This window comes from Acomys russatus, chromosome 30, assembly GCF_903995435.1.
Source record: "Acomys russatus chromosome 30, mAcoRus1.1, whole genome shotgun sequence".
Taxonomy (NCBI): Eukaryota; Metazoa; Chordata; class Mammalia; order Rodentia; family Muridae; genus Acomys; species Acomys russatus.
Genome location: NC_067166.1, coordinates 17941638 through 17960197, shown reverse-complemented (window position 1 = coordinate 17960197; position 18560 = coordinate 17941638). Strand labels below are relative to the sequence as shown.

The 18560-nt window shown below is 37.2% G+C and overlaps 1 protein-coding gene across 1 annotated transcript in view; it reads right to left on the bottom strand.

The window, feature by feature from the left end:
* Ankrd31 (ankyrin repeat domain 31) overlaps positions 1–18560 on the bottom strand; it is a 140384-nt gene that overhangs the window by 36400 nt on the left and 85424 nt on the right. The window contains exons 17-20 of the mRNA XM_051172275.1: positions 6413–6575; positions 3761–3876; positions 1550–1637; positions 276–372 (exon numbers count right to left, since the gene is read on the bottom strand). Of these exons, the coding sequence (XP_051028232.1) occupies positions 276–372; positions 1550–1637; positions 3761–3876; positions 6413–6575 (464 nt within the window). The remainder of the gene's footprint in view (positions 1–275; positions 373–1549; positions 1638–3760; positions 3877–6412; positions 6576–18560) is intronic.

The window sequence follows — 18560 nt, the reverse complement described above, 5'->3', positions numbered from 1 at the left end:
GCTCTTAACCTGCAGTGAGACCACGGATTACTGCAAGAGTGTGCAACAAAACAACACTGTTTACTTCATGGTCAAGAAGCAAAGGAGAAGGGAGGACTAGGGTTCATATACTCTTCTGGTTTATAGAAAACTTCCTACTGGGTCCTACCTTAATGTTCCCAGCACCTCCCAACAGCACCAAGCTGAAAGCTAAGCTTTTAACACGTGGGCCTATGGGAAACTTTCAAATCTAAACTCAGCATAATGATTTAAATGAGTAAGTTCTCTCCACTCACCTGTATTTTTTAGCTAGATCGTCCCTTTCTGTTTTCTGTTGAGCAAGTATATTGTTCATAACTTCTTTTATCTCTGACATCTTTTCAATGTATTGTTCTAGAAACACAGTGATAAGAGAAAAGGTCAGCTAACTGAAGAGTGGCAAGCACTGAACCTATTCACCAGAATTTAGACTTATTGCCACTTACTTTTTAAAATGGGACTTAAGCCCTCATTGTTCCCAGCATACTTTCCAATACAAGTGGTCCAGATACTTAAATCAAAGCTTATTTAATTATATCATCTTAATGAAATACCCCAAGGTATTCAGATAAGAACACTGTACTAAGAAAGAACAGTCTATCTTAAATTCTGAATCTGCTACCCCACTGTTTGATCCTCTAGGAGCTGGGACTCGCCTGATCTATCTCTGTGATCAGCTTTCTTTCCTTCTTGTCTGTCTTATATGTGGTGGTGATGTGTATGCATGATGTATACAGGGTCTATGTGTAGAGATACATGCAACATACACAGCCACGTAGACATCACATGGGATTCAGGTCGTCAGATCTGTGCAGCGAGCACTGAGGCATCTCATTGGCTTCCACCTTATTTTTTGAGACACAGTCCCTCACTGAAACTAAAGCTCACTATTTTGGCTAAAATGATTAAGTATTTGTTTTCCTTAAATAAAATGTTACCCACTATAATTTGGTCTTTTTTGATACTACTTTTCAAACATATATCAACCTCACAAAGCAAGGCATTCCCAAGCAGTCTTAGAGTAAGCCATATATGGTGAAAACACAGGGCAAGAGATTCAGAATTTATAGATGTAAATGATGCATGCCATCCATATGTCACTTTTATCATTTCTAGAACAAAGAACATGATCTCTGAAAAGAAAATAATGACCACTTCTATCAATATGGGAAGCAACTTTATTTCTAGTCTTTAGAAAAAGACAGTTTATCCACCAGATTGGAAACATTGTTGTTTAATTAAAGATCAATGTTCTATCATTCTCCTTTTTTCCAAGCACTTAATTTTTCTTCAAAGTTTCAAAGACTATTCCACTAAGTCCTCTTTAATTAAAAAAAGCCTTCTAGCCACAGTATGCTGACCATGAGAGAGGATAAAGGCATCCTGGATCTATGTTTTCTGAGCTCCACACGTCATGGTCTATGATTGCCTAAACACACACACACACACACACACACACACACACACACACACACTTTACACTTCACAGTTTCAGCTATTATGAACTTTGAAATAAGAAGTACATATTTACCTGCATCTTCAGAGTTTCTTATTTCAAACTTTAATAAATTTTCTTGTTTTTCTTCTATATCTTGTAGAATGGCACTGATAGTCTGATGCTGCCAGAGAAAAATGTTAGGAATTCCATCATAAGGAGGGAAGATGTGCATAGGAACAGTCTGATAAATACAAGTAATATGCAGCTTAAAAGCTCTTCTCTCCTTGGTCTCAAAATACACTCATGTTTTATGTAACTTTAATTGAATGAATGTTGAAGACATATAAAAATAAATTTAGATACACCTTGCTTTATGTAGTGGAGCTGCTGAAAAACAGAAGAAAAGAGTAACCATACAAAGAATTGTAACTTCTGACTTCATTTGAAATTGTAGAGATGGGACAAGGGAAAAACCTAACATATACTTCATGATCACACATGCAACAAGTTCACTTTAAGGCTGCATCACTATCACTGCACATTATTTATTATTTCTTTTTGAGATAGAGTTTCTTGTAAAGCCTTGGCTGTTCTGGACTTACTTTGAAGACCAGGCTGGCCTGGAACTCACAGAGATCCGCCCGCCTCTGCCTCCCTGAGTGCTGGGATCACAGGTGTGTGCCACTCTGCCCTGCTCAGTGTACATTATTAAAATTCCAGAGAAAACCCTAGATATAAGAAACACTAGTCTCAAAAGGCACACCAAGGGGATGTAACTCTACTATTTTGTGCCTCTGACAATACTAATTTTCCTGCCCGGAATGCACTCCCAGTTCCCATTCATTCTTTTAAGAGCCATGAAGGGGGCTCCAGAGGCAGAGTTCCTGGCTCCACTTCTTCCTAGTTAACTAGCTGCAGGAAGTTACTTTTACTCTTCTACCTGAGCTAAGAGAGGATATATTCATGCAAAATGTTAAGAACAGCACCAGTATAAACTAAGAGCTCAGTAAATACTGGTTCTTATTGTTCTATAAAATCCATCTCAAACATAAAACCTCTGCCTAACATAATCCATACTGACATATTTTGGTAAATTAATACTTTTAGAGCCACATAATGTCTTTTACAAAATATTTCCTCATCAGGTTTTATGAGCAAGAACATGACTTTTTATTTTTGTGTATGCTTTCCAAAATCCTGCATACATAATTGTCATGCAATAAATGATGACTGATGGACTAACTAATACTACCTATCTTTTCATAAATTTTCAGTATATATTTATTATTTTAGTTATGTGTCAAAGCCTACACAACATTTACACTTATTTATTTATCTATTTAATTTGTGTGTGACACATGTGCGTGCACACACACATGCCTGGAAGATAGAAGACAAATTTTGGAAGTTTGTTTTCTCCTCCTACTAACTGGATTCTAGGAATGGAACTTTGGTTTTCAGGCTTGGTGCGAGCGCCTTTACCTGGTAAGCTGTCTTACTAGACATGGTAAAGCAATCTTTGTGTTGTCACTTATTAAATACATCATAAAAACTATAAATTAAGAAATTGAAAAACAAATAAACAAAAAACAGAAGGCCTATCTCTTCACATGGTGAACTGCTTATGACTACAAAAGCCAACAGAAGGCCTAAGGTTGTGGCCAGGCTAGCCCTCTACTTTAGGTTACAGGAAAGATGACTACCTCCATGCCAACCCTCCTATCTTGCTTACATTGTAGAGTACTCATTCTTCAACACAACAGACCAAGACATATTTAAAATAACACTGAAGATGGTACCTTACTTAAGTCTGTGTCTAACGCACAGTAGTTTTAAACTAAAAACGTAATTTATCGAATCAATCTATTTATATGTAAATGTAATTTATTAAGCATTAGTGAGGCTAATTTTTGCAAATATCACCTTTATATAATGGTTTCCCCACAAACTCTAACATTGTATATGAGACTCAAGGCAGTTAAGACAGGAAACACTCTTGTCTTCTATCTATGAACTACATACATATCTTAGACAGTTTGGGGAGTGAACAAAGACACACAGGATAGTAGGAGTGTCAAATGACCCAAGCTGGGTGGAAAGGACAGCAGCTAATGTCAGCTAGTCAGTGCAGACAACTAAGAGTTAATCACACAGCATTATCTTCTCAACTTACTCTGTTCAACTGACATCATCATGAAAAACTCACATTCAACCCATGTCCTTAAAAATGGAAAGACCGCTGTCACCATCCAATGTCTGGCTGTTTTCCAGGCTGAAGAATGAACGTGCTTCAATGTCACTTACCGCAGGAAGGCTTTCACTTCTCTTTGCTTTATGTAAGGGGGAAGGAGAACCAATCGTTTTGTCATCATCACCAATACACTGCTTATATCTTTTTGGCCGGACAGCAGGAATTTTTACTTTAAAAAATAAAGTTAGAAAATGAGAGTGTTTTTAGTGTTGTTTTCCTCTATCAGCTTTAATTGTGAAAAGGATGTAAAAGAAATTAAGACTACAATTATTGTCTTAATGCAGGTAGCTTCTCACTGTTATTAACTATGACAACATTTTATGAGCACATATCATATACTAGACTATTTCCTGGCAGATCAAATTATTTAATATCCTAATATTCACATAAACCCCTTGAAGTAGGTAGTTTGTTGCAAATATTATTATAAGAAGTGAAATTTCAAAGAAGTTCAGAAACATTTCCAATACCACACAGTTAATTACTGAAACTAGATGTTATCTGAATCCAAATCAGCACTCGTAACTACTTTGACCATTTGCTCTGCAGTGCTTTTGCAGGCTCTCTTCCTATTTTGGGTTCCTTTTGCTCGTATTACCATCTGTTCTATGTTCCTCATTCCTCTGGGCATCTGACTAATGAAACATATATTCAAGGAACAGTAGACACACGAGTCCCAATATCTCCAAATGCCAAGACTCCCTAGAATGCTAAGCATGGTCAAGTTACAGGAGCTGAACCTTCAGGTATGGCTGCAGAAAGGGAGAGAAAACTCAGTGGGCTCCTAAAAAGAGAAGAGTTTCAGCAGTCCTGACCCCGACCTGCATGTGATCTAGATCACTAATGATTACATACTGAATATTTTTGGTTTTAACCAATCACATCAGAAACTCATTTGCCCCTGGTAATGAGCATGGTACATGCTAGGGAAAATATGTTGCCTCACTCCTACATGCTCCACAGCAAGAACAGAAACATTCCTGAGTTTCTTCTGAGTCAAGGTTCAGTTACGAGGAAAAGGAAAAATACAATTCTCTTTCAACACTTTGTAAAGTGGAAACTATTGCAGAAGTATTTGATAAACTTTTGCCTACCTATACATCTTCTTGAAATATTTATTTTACTATGAATCTAATAAATTCAGGAATCTATGCATTTTTAAAAAATGAAATCTTAGCTGCAAGAACTTCAAAATAATGTCACCCCTTTCCAGCCCAGCCTCAAGTAAGTTAGCAGCTTGGTTTCAATTATGTCTCTATCTCAAAACAAAGGCAGGGAGACTAATGTGTGATTAACAGATGCTGTGTGTTCCACTTCAGTTACTTAGGAATAGAGGCTCTCCTCTAGTTCCTCGGCATGTGCAATGCCTAGGCCTGATGACTGATGACCTCCAGGTCCTGAAGATGGGAACTGTGGAAGATAAAAGCATACCTATGGAAGGAATAATTTCAAATCTGTAAGGTTTGACAACAGGATAAATCTGCCTTTCATTCAAATACTCTACTGCTCCTTTCTCTCTGTCGCTCACACAGCACACACATCGAATTCATCTGCCCTATGCCTCTAGCACTCACGCCTTCCCTGTATCCACAGGGTTCTTCACTGACTTTCTCTTTCCTACACTAAGGTTCTATTTACCCTTGAATCCTCAGCAACCACCTACTAGTTTCTAAATCTCCAATTTCTCCCAGAATTGAATAGCACCAGCTTATACACTCTGGGTAATAAAAATGTTAATAGTTGTCCATTATCTTTTGTTCAATATTTTGATTTGCAGGTTTTTTTTTTTTTTTTAGCTTTATGATAGTGCAATAGTAGTACACATTCTGTAGAACCCAATTTGGATTTGGGTCTCTCCCCTTGTAACCAATATGTGCTGGCACTTTCCCTTGGTGTACAGGCTACAATCTGCAGCCAGTCAGCCAAACAACTCTAAAATGAACAAATGGTATTCTATAGGGTTCTGTTTTGTTAGGCTTTGTGTTCAATGGCCAGCTGGTGTCTTCCTGAATAATAATGTGTAAGGATACAGAAGTGCACAACCCCTAGCAAGTTTCACAGACATCCAAACAGGTGGTTTCTGGAAGACCAGTAACAAGAAATGTAAACATTCAATGGGCCACAGAAGACTTCATGACCCCAGGGACTCATCTTCCAAAGGACTCAAAGATTCAGGCTTTAGGCAAATGCTTAGCTGCACTGCCCCTCACGGGAGACTTGTACACAAATTTAAATTTTATATATAATCTATGACGATATTAATAAAAACATCCTTTGCACTAAAAAATTAAAAAGGAGGGTGGGAAAGGATCTGTAAATTTTATTTATTTTGAAATTTATTTATTTTTATCCTACACATGTCACTGTGCCCTGTATATGCAGTGTCTGCAGAGGCCAGAAGAGAGCACCAGAAACCCTGGAACGGAATTAGAGGTGGTAGTGAGCCACCATGTGAGTGATGGAAATTGAACCTGGTCCTCTGGAAAAGCACCCAGTTCTTTTCACTGCTATCTCTTGAGTCCCTAAATCAAATTTTAGAATACCAATTTCTAAAAATAAATGATGTATTTTTAAGAGTTTAATGAGCAGAGGGAAACACCAACCCCAAGTTAAGGAAGTAACATTATACTATATATCTGAAGATTTTATTTTGCTGAGCAGAGAGGTACACTTATATAAATAGAAAGTAATGTTGACATGCATACCAGTAGCTGCAGAGTTACTCTCATCTCCATCATTGCTCTCAGTAGCACCGTAAGATTTTAGTAGTTCTTTCATTTTATCATCATCTGCTTCCTCCAAAGCAGTCCTCTGTTTCTCATCTTTCTGATTAGGGTTTGCTCCATGTTCTAGGAGTATCTCAGCTGCCTGGGAGGTAAGTTTTCATAGTTATGTCTACACATCTGCTCTCATGTTAACTTAAAATAGACCATAGACCTGAAAGAGTTAATTAAAACAACCTCTTAGAAGGAAATTTTGTGATTTTTCAGATAGACAAATATCACTGTCAAAAATCAGCTGACCATATCAGAACAAAAGAACAGGACACCGACATTGGATCAGACCTGACAGAATTCATTCCTCTCAGTATGCTGGACACTGACATCCTGCATCCTTCATGTTCCAACACCAAGTGCTTCAGTTGCTGTGCCTCATCAGATTAAGACAGACACCTTCGAAGAAAGCTTCCAATCCCAACTGGTCCAGCATTTCAGACTGTGCCACACAGGACTCTAATTAAGCCTGGAATTTCTCAACATTTAGAAACTGGACCACAAATGCTATTTCTAGCTTGTTTAACAATTTCCCAGATTTTATTTGGGCCCCTACACAGGTATTATTCATACCAAATCAGATGGAAGAAACCTTAAGAGAATGATGCCCATTTCCTTTAAGGGGGTTGGGTAGGTTTTTGGTTGCTTTCTGGAACTATAGAGGGTTATTTTCAATGGGAGGTGGTTATAAGTTATTATTGGTCTTACTTAGAGAGAAAAGAAGGTTGGACTCAGGGATGTCTCTCCGTTCCTTTATTTTCCATTCTTCGGTTTTGAGATGGCTTCAAATGTGGCAAACAAGCCAGTGGGCAAAATGTCCTCGTTTCTACCACCGACAGGATTCTGCCTTTAAAAAGGGCAAGCTTGGATGCAGGCAGAGTTGACAGTCAACCTCTGCCAAGACAGGGGAAGCAAGTCCTCAATAGGTTCCTGCCGCACAAATATGTCTGTCAGACATATTGGGCTAGAAGGCTAAAGTTGATGGCAATGTTATAGAGAGTTTTGGGTGACTGCTCAGGTAGCAAGATGTCTCTGTCATCCTCTCATTTGGGAAACTGCTAATCTGCACCCCATGTATACTCAGGTAATTAATTTTATTCCTTCTCAAGTCTCTGATGGGGTTGAAGACCAGATAGTTTAGTTTTACAATTAAGCTTAGTGGTTTTGGGGTTAAGATGTTCTTAGGTCTAGATAAATGTTTTAAGTTGATAATGATGAGATATGATAGATACTGGTTTACATTCAGAATTTTAGACACACCAAGATAGGAAAGATGTTTTCTTCAAGGCTGCCAAATACAAATAGCCAAAATACTAAGAATGTAACATTTATATAATTCCTGATTGTTTCATGGTTCTTCTTGATGTAGGTAGTTTATTGTATATATGTGTAGTAATATAAATGTATATGTTAAAAATTAAAAAATATTTAATAAAAAGGGAAAAATCAACTGAACATATTTGTGGGTCTATTTCTACATGCTGTTTTCTGTCCAACTGATCTGTATATAAAACACAGTGGTTCTTAATTGGGGTGTTTTTCCCCCACAGAATGTATTGAGCAGGATGTTTTCCAGCATGTCTGGAGATACTTTGGTTAACACAAATGGAGGTTGTGCATGCTATTGGCATTGAGTAGGTAGAGATCAGCAATGCTGTTAAACATCCTGTTTAGGTATAGTAGCACTCCATGACAGAGAAACATTCAGTGGTGCTAATGTTGAGATAAATTAGATTTCTTAATTGTTACAAATATAGAGTAAGTATCTACACTCTATAGATGGCAATGAACTATCTACCTATTTTCAAAAGTATCCCAACTATTTCAAGCTCTTTTCACTTCCATATAGATTTCAAAACCAGTTTATCAATTTCTATGTTAAACTACATGCAAACTTAGTAAGAAAATACAAGCAATAGTAAGCCTTCTAAGCCATGAACATTGTACATCTTTGTAAATAATCAGGCATTTTTTTTTTTTTTTATGTTTTCAGTCTGTTAATTTGGTAAATGACATTGACATTCAAACACAGACTAATCTCACATTCCTGACATAAACTCCATTTGGTCATGTTATAGTTGTATAAATTTCTAGATTCAATATAATATTTTAACAAGTTTTCCAAATATGTCTTTTTATTAGCTTAAGTTTATTTAATTATAACTTACTGTATTTAACATAGAATTGCTTTTTATAAGTGATATTTCCTTATTAAAATCAGGTTTTAATTTTTGGTATATCTATTATAGTTTCAGATAAGTTATTGTTCATTAGGCTTGTTATTTTATTGCTTTCCAAATTTAAAGATTTTTAAATTAAAATTTTAAGTTAGAATACAAAATAATGGGTTTCATTATGAAATTTTCATGAATATATATTATTGTACTTTGCTCTTACACAGATACACACACACCACTGCCCTTCCTCATCCCTTCTCCTCTGTCTGGTTTCCTTCTCCCTTCCCCCAACAGTCCCCATATACATATAATTAAATCTAGATTCTGCACATAAGAGAAAATGTGATTATTTTTCTTTCTTCCTCATTACTTTCCCTGTTCCTTCTTCTTCTCTTTACAAGTCTTCTTTCCCTATCTTGGACTTCTACGTTTTTTGCTATTGTATATGTATACAAATATTACATGTATGTAAACACACTCATGTATATGCATGCAAACATATATTAAATCTAGACTCTATATATGACATAAAAGATGCAGTCTAAGTATGGCAATTTCTATTTCTTTATAGACAACATAAATTTATTCTTCTTTACAGTTGAATAACATTCCATTGAACATATATACCATACTTTCTATTCCTCTGCTGATGGGTATGCTGGCTGGTTTCTTATACTGACCAGTACTTCAATAAACATGTATACTTGTCTTTATAGCAAGCTGATTTAAGATTCCTTGGAGTACACAGTAGAAGTAGCATGTTGCATGTGTGTAATATCTCTTAAGACATGTTAATCTGCTTTTCTATTTACTTACAATTCCTTTGCCTGTTGTCTGGTTTAGTGTGAAAATCACACTAGCCTTGTAAAATCTGTTGGGAAGTGTTTACTTTTTCTGGAATAGTTTGTCTACTAAAGCTGGTTTCATTTCTCCCTCCAACTGAGGAAGTGAAGCTACCTGAACCTAAAACCTCTACTGTGAGGTATTTTTTTTTTTCTAAACAATTTTTTCCAGAGGTGGAGTTATAAGGATTATTTCAGGTTTTGTTGTGTAAGTTTTGGTAATTTGATTTTTTCTATTAATTAATGTATTCACTTTACATCCTGATCACAGTCCCCTTCCCTCTCTCCTTAGTCCCACCCTCACTCCTCCTTCCTACTTCCCCCTCTCCTTCTCAGAGAAGGGGAGCCTCCCGCAATGGGCACATCAATTCACAGCAGGACTAAGTGCATCCTCTCCCACTGAGGACAGACAAGTCTAGCTGGAGAAAAGAGACCCAAAGGCAGGCAACAGAGTCAGAGACAGGACCCACTGCAATTGTGAGTGGACCCATAAGAGGACCAAGCTACTCATCTGCTACGTATGTGTTGGGGGCCTATGTCCAGCCCATACATGCATGCTCTTTGGTTGGTGGTTGTGTCTCTGTGAGCCCCCATAGACCTAGGTTAGTTTACTCTACAGATCTTTGCTGTAGAAGTTTTGGTTTATACGTAAACATGTTTTTGTTTTAATCTCAGGTGTGGGATATGGGGGCTGCTCCAGTTTGTCCACAGCTGATAATTGCCTCCTGATGTCTGTCAGCTGTGAACCGCCTCGTGAGGGGGTGTGGTCTTTGTCAGTGGGGATAAAAGCCAGCTCCAAGGAGAGACTGGGGCTCAAGAAAGAAGAAAGAGCTCCTGGTGTTTTCCCCTTGCTGTTCCTGGCTGCTGCTGATGCAGTGTGACAAGAAGTCAAAGATATACTGAAATGAAGATTGGACTAGCCCCAAGGAACCCGATGACCCTAAACAGATGGAAAACTACACCCGCTCTCCCCACTAACCTTCCCTCCCCAACCTGGTGTTGGGGTGTTGGAAGGGACTGGGGTGGAGTAGGGAGAAAGAGACTTAAAGAACCCAAAATAAAAATAGTTGTTTAAAAGTATGCCAACAGGTCTTCTGTGGTATCCTTCCCCCAACTCTTCCATAAGACTTCCGAGCTCCGTCTATTGTTTGGCTGTGGGTCTCTGTATCTGTTTCCATCAGCTGCTGGGTGAAGCCTCTAGGAAGACAGTTATGCTAGGCTCCTGTCTGCAAGCATAGCAGAGCGTCATTATCATTGTCAGGGTTGTCTCTCTCCCATGGGGTGAGTCTCAAGTTGGGCCAGTCATCTGTTGGTCATTCCCTCAATCTCTGTTCCATCTTCATCCCTGCACATGTTATAGGCAGGAAAAATTCTGGGTGTGAGGTAAGGGGAACACTACTTTATTACTGGTGGGAGTGCAAACTTGTACAACCACTTTGGAAATCACACTGGAGCTCTCTCGGAAATATTGGGAATAGTTCTACAAGACCCATATATATATATATATATATATATATATATATATATATATATATATATATATATATATATACACACCACTCCTGGGCATATATCCAGAAGAGGCTCTACAATACCACAAGGACACTTGGTCAAGTATGTTCACAGCAGTATTATAGTCAGAAACTGGAATCAACCTAGATGTCCCTCAAAGGGCGAATGGCTAAAGAAACTGTGGTGTATTTACCACTCAGCTACTGAAAACAAAGACATCATGCAATTTATAGGCAAATGGATGAAACTAGAAAAGATCATTCTGAGTGAGGTAGCTCGGAAAGACATGCACGTTATGTACTCACTTATAAGTGGGTATTAGCCATAAAGTATAGGATAATCATGATTCAATCCACAGACCCAAAGAAGCTAATAACAAAAGGAACACAAGGGAGAATCTGACTCTAACTAAGAAGGTGAAATAAAACAGACATCGGAAGTGGTTGGAGGGAGGGAACTGGATGGAAAAGAGGGGAAATGGGGTGAGGTGGGATCAGATGTGGGGAGAGCAGAGAGGGAGAGGGCTGGGAGAACAGAAATGAGGGGCATCTCTGGGACAAGCTACAGATTTCGGATGGAGTGGAGTGGGGTCCTGAGAGTGTATGGGGGTCGCCCTAGCTGAGACTCCTAGCAACAGGAGATCTGTAGCCAGATAGGACTCCCAGTTAGTAAGAAAGTCACTAACCCACTCACAAAACCTTAGACCCAAAATAACTAAGATTTTAACAATAGTCCCTTACTAACAAGTCTGTCATGTTTAAAATCTGGCCAGAAAAACTCAGAAATTTTGTTAATTTTTCTGGGCTAGAGAGATGGCTTAGCCATTAAAGGTTAGGCTCACAACGAAAAATAAGAAATTTTGTCAATTTTCTCAGAAAATAAACTTTTCTTTTGTTAATTTTATTGTTTCGTGTTTCACTAATTCTATTATCTTTATTTACTTTGGTCTTTTTGTTGTTTTTAGAGTTTATTTAAGAGGAATCTAAAGCCACTCAAGGTTTTTTTCTTCTTGCTAATGTAAAATTTGAAGTTATAAAAATTTAAAGGTCTTGATTTCATAGGCCTGGATATGTAACTCTATTTGTTGGACATTCCTTTATCATGCATGAAACTCTGGATTCAATACCCCATTGTTGCAGTTATTTTACCAGTATGACCTAATAATGTTTATTATTAGGCCCGTTATTATTATTATGGCAGTATTTTCTAACCAGCTAGCAATCAATCAAGACACAGACACCTGTTATATTTTTAAATAGCCTTAGTTATAACCTGGGGCAGGGCAGATATTAATCCCCTAAACTACTGGCCATAGTGGGGCAGGTATGCCATCTGGTTCTAATAATTTCTATCAAGTAACCTCCCATCCATAATCCCATATACTTGCTAATGTTCTTCATCTGGGCCAAAATCTCAATCCACACCGGCCATGTGCTTCTCCTTTACCTAACCCATGGTGGTGGCCTTCCTTCTTCTCCCTTCTCCTCCGGTCTCTCTTCTTCCCCAGATTCTGTCTGTCTCCCCAAGCCCCGGAATGTAGCCATGCCTATCCCATTTGCCCTGCCCAGGTGTGATGGCCTTTTACTGGTCAAACAGGTTAGGTTCTTAGGCAAGGTGGGTCACAGAGACAGCAAGCAGTAATTAGCACACAAGATAAACTGAGCAGGATAGAACACACCTGTGAGGTAAAGACAGGAGAATCCAGAGTTCATGGTCATAAACAAATAAGCTCCATATCTACCTTTAACAACTGCTTTAGTTATATCCTGTCATTTTTATATATTCTATTAAGTCAGTAAACTATTTTACAATTTCCTTTGTGATTTCTTCTGTGAACTATAGGTTATTTAGAAGCCTATGCTTAAATTCCTAAATAGTTAAACAATTCCAGACAACTTTTATTAAGATTTGTGGTGGTCTGAGTGACAAACAGGCTCTGGATTTGAGCACCTGGTCCCCAGGTGGTTGGTACCATTAGGAGGTAGAGCTTTGCTGGAGGAAGTAGCTGAGTGGGGACAGGGGCTTCCAGGGTTTACAGCCTCGCCCCTCCTCCCGTTCTTCTGTCAGCTTCCTATGTGGATTACAAGTGTGCAGCTAGATTTCTGTTCCTGCCACCATGCCTTCCCTACAGTGATGGACTATGTCCCTTGGGAACCAGAAGCCTAAATAAACCTTTTCTCCTCTGAAGTTCTTTTGGGCCATGGTGTTTTATCACAGCAATAGAGAAGTCATTAATACACATTTACATTCTATTTTGGCTAGAGAATATACTTTACATGATTTAAAGTCTTTTAAATTTATTAAAAGTAACTTCATGGTTTAAGTCTATGGTTTGTATTAGTAAATCTTCTATCAACACCCCAAAAGATGTCAAAATGACATCTTCAGAAAAAAATAAAATAGATAACTAAGTTGAAGTGTTCAAAATCTCTTTAGCCAGATCATTTATTAAAAGAATTGCAGCTTCTATTATTAAAAGAATTGCAGCTTCTAGCTATGACTGTGGATTTTTTTAACCCATTTATTTCAATGCTATTGTGTTTTCCTCATGTACTTGCAATTTAATTACTGTGTCCTGTGCTTTCTGAACTGTAATGTCTTCCTGGTAAATTGTTTATCATGAAATGTCTATATTCTAGTGGTATTACTTACTTTGAAATTTACTTTGCCACATGTAGCCAGAGCCATGACTTCTTTCATTATTTGTGGAGTGTATATATCTTTTCTATAATTTTGCTTTGATGCCATTTGTGTCTTTATAATTGAAGAAAGCTACTTTCACACTACATTTAACTAATGTGGTGCAATGGTTTAAATTTTGGATGTTTTCTGAAAGTCTTTCAGTCACTGGGAGCATATGCAACCTGTCTCTTCCTCTCTTTTGCTTTGTTTAACCAAGTGCTTTCTGCCACTTTTCTATATACCACAGGCCTAAAGCAATAGGGCCAGCCAACTACAGACTAAAATCTCGGATACCATGAGCCAAAATAAAAGTTTTCTCCTTATTAAGATAATTTTTCAGGACACAAGGGATGGGATAACCATTGAGATGTAACAAGAATAAATTAACAATAAAAAAATTTTAAAAAAAGATAATTTTTCTAGTATTTATTACAGCTAAACAAAGCTGACAGTCAATGATTGGATCATTTACATTGGAAATTGTAATTAGCAAGTCTGGGTTTGTTTATTTACTTGTGGTTTTGAGATAGGGCCTTGTCTGAAGGGAAACAAAGCCACATAGCAGCGTTGCAGAGGGTAGATCACTAAGCATCACACCAACTAGGGCAGCACTGTCCACTGCCTGCTGCTGTGGCAAGCACTCTCTGGCCCCCTTGCTCTCATCTTTTCAAAACAGCTAGGTGAGGGATCAGAAACCACCATGCCTTGGTGTTCATTCAATGATATATAGTTAAGGTGTCACATATCTCTTCAAACAGTAAGTAATTATTTATTACATGAATTTTACAATAAAATATTTCAATTTCTCAAATCCCATTTATTCTGGCCACTCTTAATCTTTCATTTCATGAGTCCCACAGTACAATATTATTTTATCCCAAGCGTTTAATTTTTTCTTTTCTTTTTCTTTCTTTTTTTTTTTTTTTTTTTGGTTTTTCAAGACAGGGTTTCCCTGTGTAGCCTTAGCTGTCCTGGACTCACTTTGTAGACCAGGCTGTCCTTGAACTCACAGCAATCCAGCTGCCTCTGCCTCCCGAGTGCTGGGATTAAAGACATGAGCCACCACCGCCCAGCTAATTTTTTCTTTTAAAGATATTTATATAGTAAAAATTATTTAAATCTACATAATTGTCACATTTATAATTATTCTTTTATAAATCTCAATATCCTTGTAGTTTAATCTTCCTTCTGTCCAAAGAACTCTGACATTAGAAATTTATTTTAGTGTGTGTGTGTGTGTGTGTGTGTGTGTGTGTGTGTAGTTGCATATTATTGTTTATGTGCACTAGTATTCTGCTGTCTATGCATCGTGTGCATACAGTGCCCTCAGCGGGCACCGGATCCCCTAGAACTGGAGTAACAGACAGTTATGAGCTGCCATGTGGGTACCCAGGTCCTTTGGAAAGCATAGTCAGTGATCTTACCCACTTAGCCATCTATTAAGCCTCATACTTTAATATTTTTAATGCAACCACACAGGAAATGAATTCTCTCAGACCTTATTTGCTCAAAACCTCTCTGAGCTGAAAAGATGGTTCAGCTGCTAAGAGGCTAGGCCCACATCCAAAAACATACATTTTAAAGATTAAAATATACTACCACCTGTAACTAGTTCTAGAGGCTCTGATGCCCTCTTCTGGCCTCCATGGGCATTACATGTATGTGATGCACAGACATACATGTAGGCAAAACACTAATACATATAAAATAAATAAAATCTTAAAAAGAGAGGGTAGTAATAGACTCCTGTGGTATTCTTGACATCCAGTTAAGTTCAGTCAGGAAACTATGTGCCCACCGACAGAGCCTGTCTCAAAACTAAGATGGAGAGTGATTGAGCAAGAAACCCGCTGTTGACCTCTGGGTTCCATATGCACGCACACTCACTTGCACATACATCTACACACACACACCCCAGTGTGCTTTGTGTTTCTTTGAGTATTAATTTTCGGTACATGCTAACAGGTTATCTACAATAAAAATACTGTGGTCTTAGTCACTCTAAACAGCTTAAGCAGAAACTTTGCATATATATTCATACTTTTTCATTGTTGAGGAAGAGAACTGCCTATATGAATGTCTTGCGAAAAACAGAGCATTAGACAATTCCCACATAGATATCCCAACCTTCCATCTGTCTTTCTTATATGATTCACAGGCATATCCTTAATACAGAGATATGATTATGACTATATACTAAGTTAGGTAACTGTAAAAATAAACCTCCAGTTGTCCAATAAAATTACCAATTATATAATTAGTATCTTTTAAAGATTTATTTATTTTATGTATATGAGTGCTCTATCTGCATGTGCACCTGCAAACCAGAGAAGGCATCAGATCCCAGTATAGATGGTTGTGAGCCACCATGTGGTTGCTGGGAATTGGCTTTTTGAGACAGGGTTTCTCTGTGTAGCCTTGACTGTCCTGGACTTGCATTATAGACCAGGCTGGCCTTGAACTCACAGCGATCCACCTCCCTCTGACTCCCAAGTGCTGGGATTAAAGGTGTGCACCACCACTCTGCCTTACTAGAATTAATATTTTTAATGTGGTCTTTTTTTTTTTCCAGGATAATAGTCTAAAAAGTTGATTTCTCCACTATAAAACATTGAAATTTATTTATGTGGCTTGATAATTACCTGGCCTTTCCCTTGTACAGTAGCCAGTAAGTTTATCATTTTAACAATTCTTTCTGTTTGCTTTCTTCCATTTCAAAACATACATTCTTTTTCATGGTCAGTAAGATATTATGAATTTATGTGATTAAAATTAACTCACCATCATCATAAAACAGAGAATTGAATATATTATCTTTCTTATTTATTTTGTTTTTTGAGACAAGATTTCTCTGTTTAGCCCTAGTTGTCCTTGGAACTCTCTGTAGACAATGTTGGCCTTGAACTCAGAGATTCTCCTGCCTCTGCTTCCTACAGATTAAAGGCATGAGCTGCCACCACCTGACATATCATCATCATCATCATCACTGTAAACTTTATTGTTGTTGTTGTTATTATTATTATTAATTAAGCTCCTAATAGATGATGATGATTATTGTTGTTGTTGTTATTTAAGCTCCTAATAGCTACAGAACAAGAATCTCTCTAGAAAAACAAAGAAGAAAAGGAAGCTAATCAAATTATACCACTACATAAAATCACCAAAGCACAGATAAAGAGAAAAGAAAAAAAATAACATCAAAGTAGCTAGAAAACAAAACGAAACAAAAAGTGTCAATAGTAAGATCTTACTTATCAATAGCAGGTTTTAGAACAAATTATTCAACAAAAGACATAAAGTGGCAAAATAGATAAAAGTCTCATTTTAATTTTAGCCTTCATAACATGGGCTTAAAGTGAAGAGATAGCAATAGTCCTGAAAAATGAAAAGTAAAATTTGATAAGAGCAGCTATACTTACATTTGAAGTAACAAACAAATAAATAGAAAGAAAGAAAGACAGAAAGACAGAGACACACTATAGCAAAAGTTGGAGTAACAGCCTGTTACAGTTGTGGATGTAAACACAAACAGCACAGCACATACACAAAACAAACATTAGCAAACTGACAGCAACATGCTAACAAGAGTAGACATTAACACCTCATTATCCATAATGAACAGGTCATGTGGCTACAAAATGAACAAGGGAACAGCAGACTTCACCTACACTTTAGATCAAATTGACCGAATAGGCCAGTAATAAACAAAACAGCTAGCCCAAGGCAGCAAAACACATATTTCTATCTAAAACACAAAAACATTCTCCAGAATAGATAATATATTAGATCACAAAGATAGCACTAAGAAATTTAAGATTGAGAAACTTTGGTATCATATCAAGAACTTTTTTTTCAACCATAATATGAAACTAGAAGTCAGTAACAAAAGGAAATGAAGGCCAGGAATGGTGGCACACATTTTTAATCCCAGCACTCAGGAAGCAGACCTATGAGTTCAAGGCCAGCCAAGGCTATATAGTAAGACCTGTCTCAAAGGAAAAAAAAAAACAAAAACAAAAACAAAAAAAAAACAACGGTAAAATCTACAATATGTAAAAATTAAACAGTAATTTTCTGAAGCAACCAATGTGCCAAAATAATTAATAGGGAAATGGAAGCAATATCATGGGAAATATAAAAATTGAGATTAAAAAAATACCAAAAATTGAGAAAGACACTAAAAACAGACCTAGTAAGGAAGAGTATAGCAACAAATAATTATGTTTTAAAAAGTAGTTTAAATAAAATAAGTTTACATATCAGGGAACTAGCAATAAAAAAGCAAACCAGTCCCAAAATTAACACAAAGAAGTAAATAACAAAAACCAGAACACAAGTAAAATAGATTTAAAACCAACAAAAATTCCAAGTCTTTAGTTGAGTTACAGTATGTAAACTGAGGTTCCCAGGAAAAGCCATGCCTATGCTGAATATTGTATAAGGCCAATAGATTTCCTGATTTGCAGAATGTGAAATGTTGCAGATCCAGAGACAAAACTGTTTCAGTCTAACTTTAGTCCCTTTAAATCTATTGGTCACCTGTGTCTGACCTAACATCCGTTCTAAAAGTTAAAACTTGTTTTCACTATATATTTATTGTACATTGGGGCGTATTACATAGGAAAATTATTAGTATGTTATAGACATACATACATACAGACACACACACACACACACACACACACACACACACACACACACACGACCTAACAATGACCTAGCATCTTTTTGACAGACTGGGTAAAGCATTTGGAATGTTTTCCTAGCCAACCACTAATCTCTACTAACCACAAACCCTGTAACAGTTTTCCCCACTTAGTTACAACCTACCAATTTGATGTCCCCAGCATTGTATTTGGTAAATGC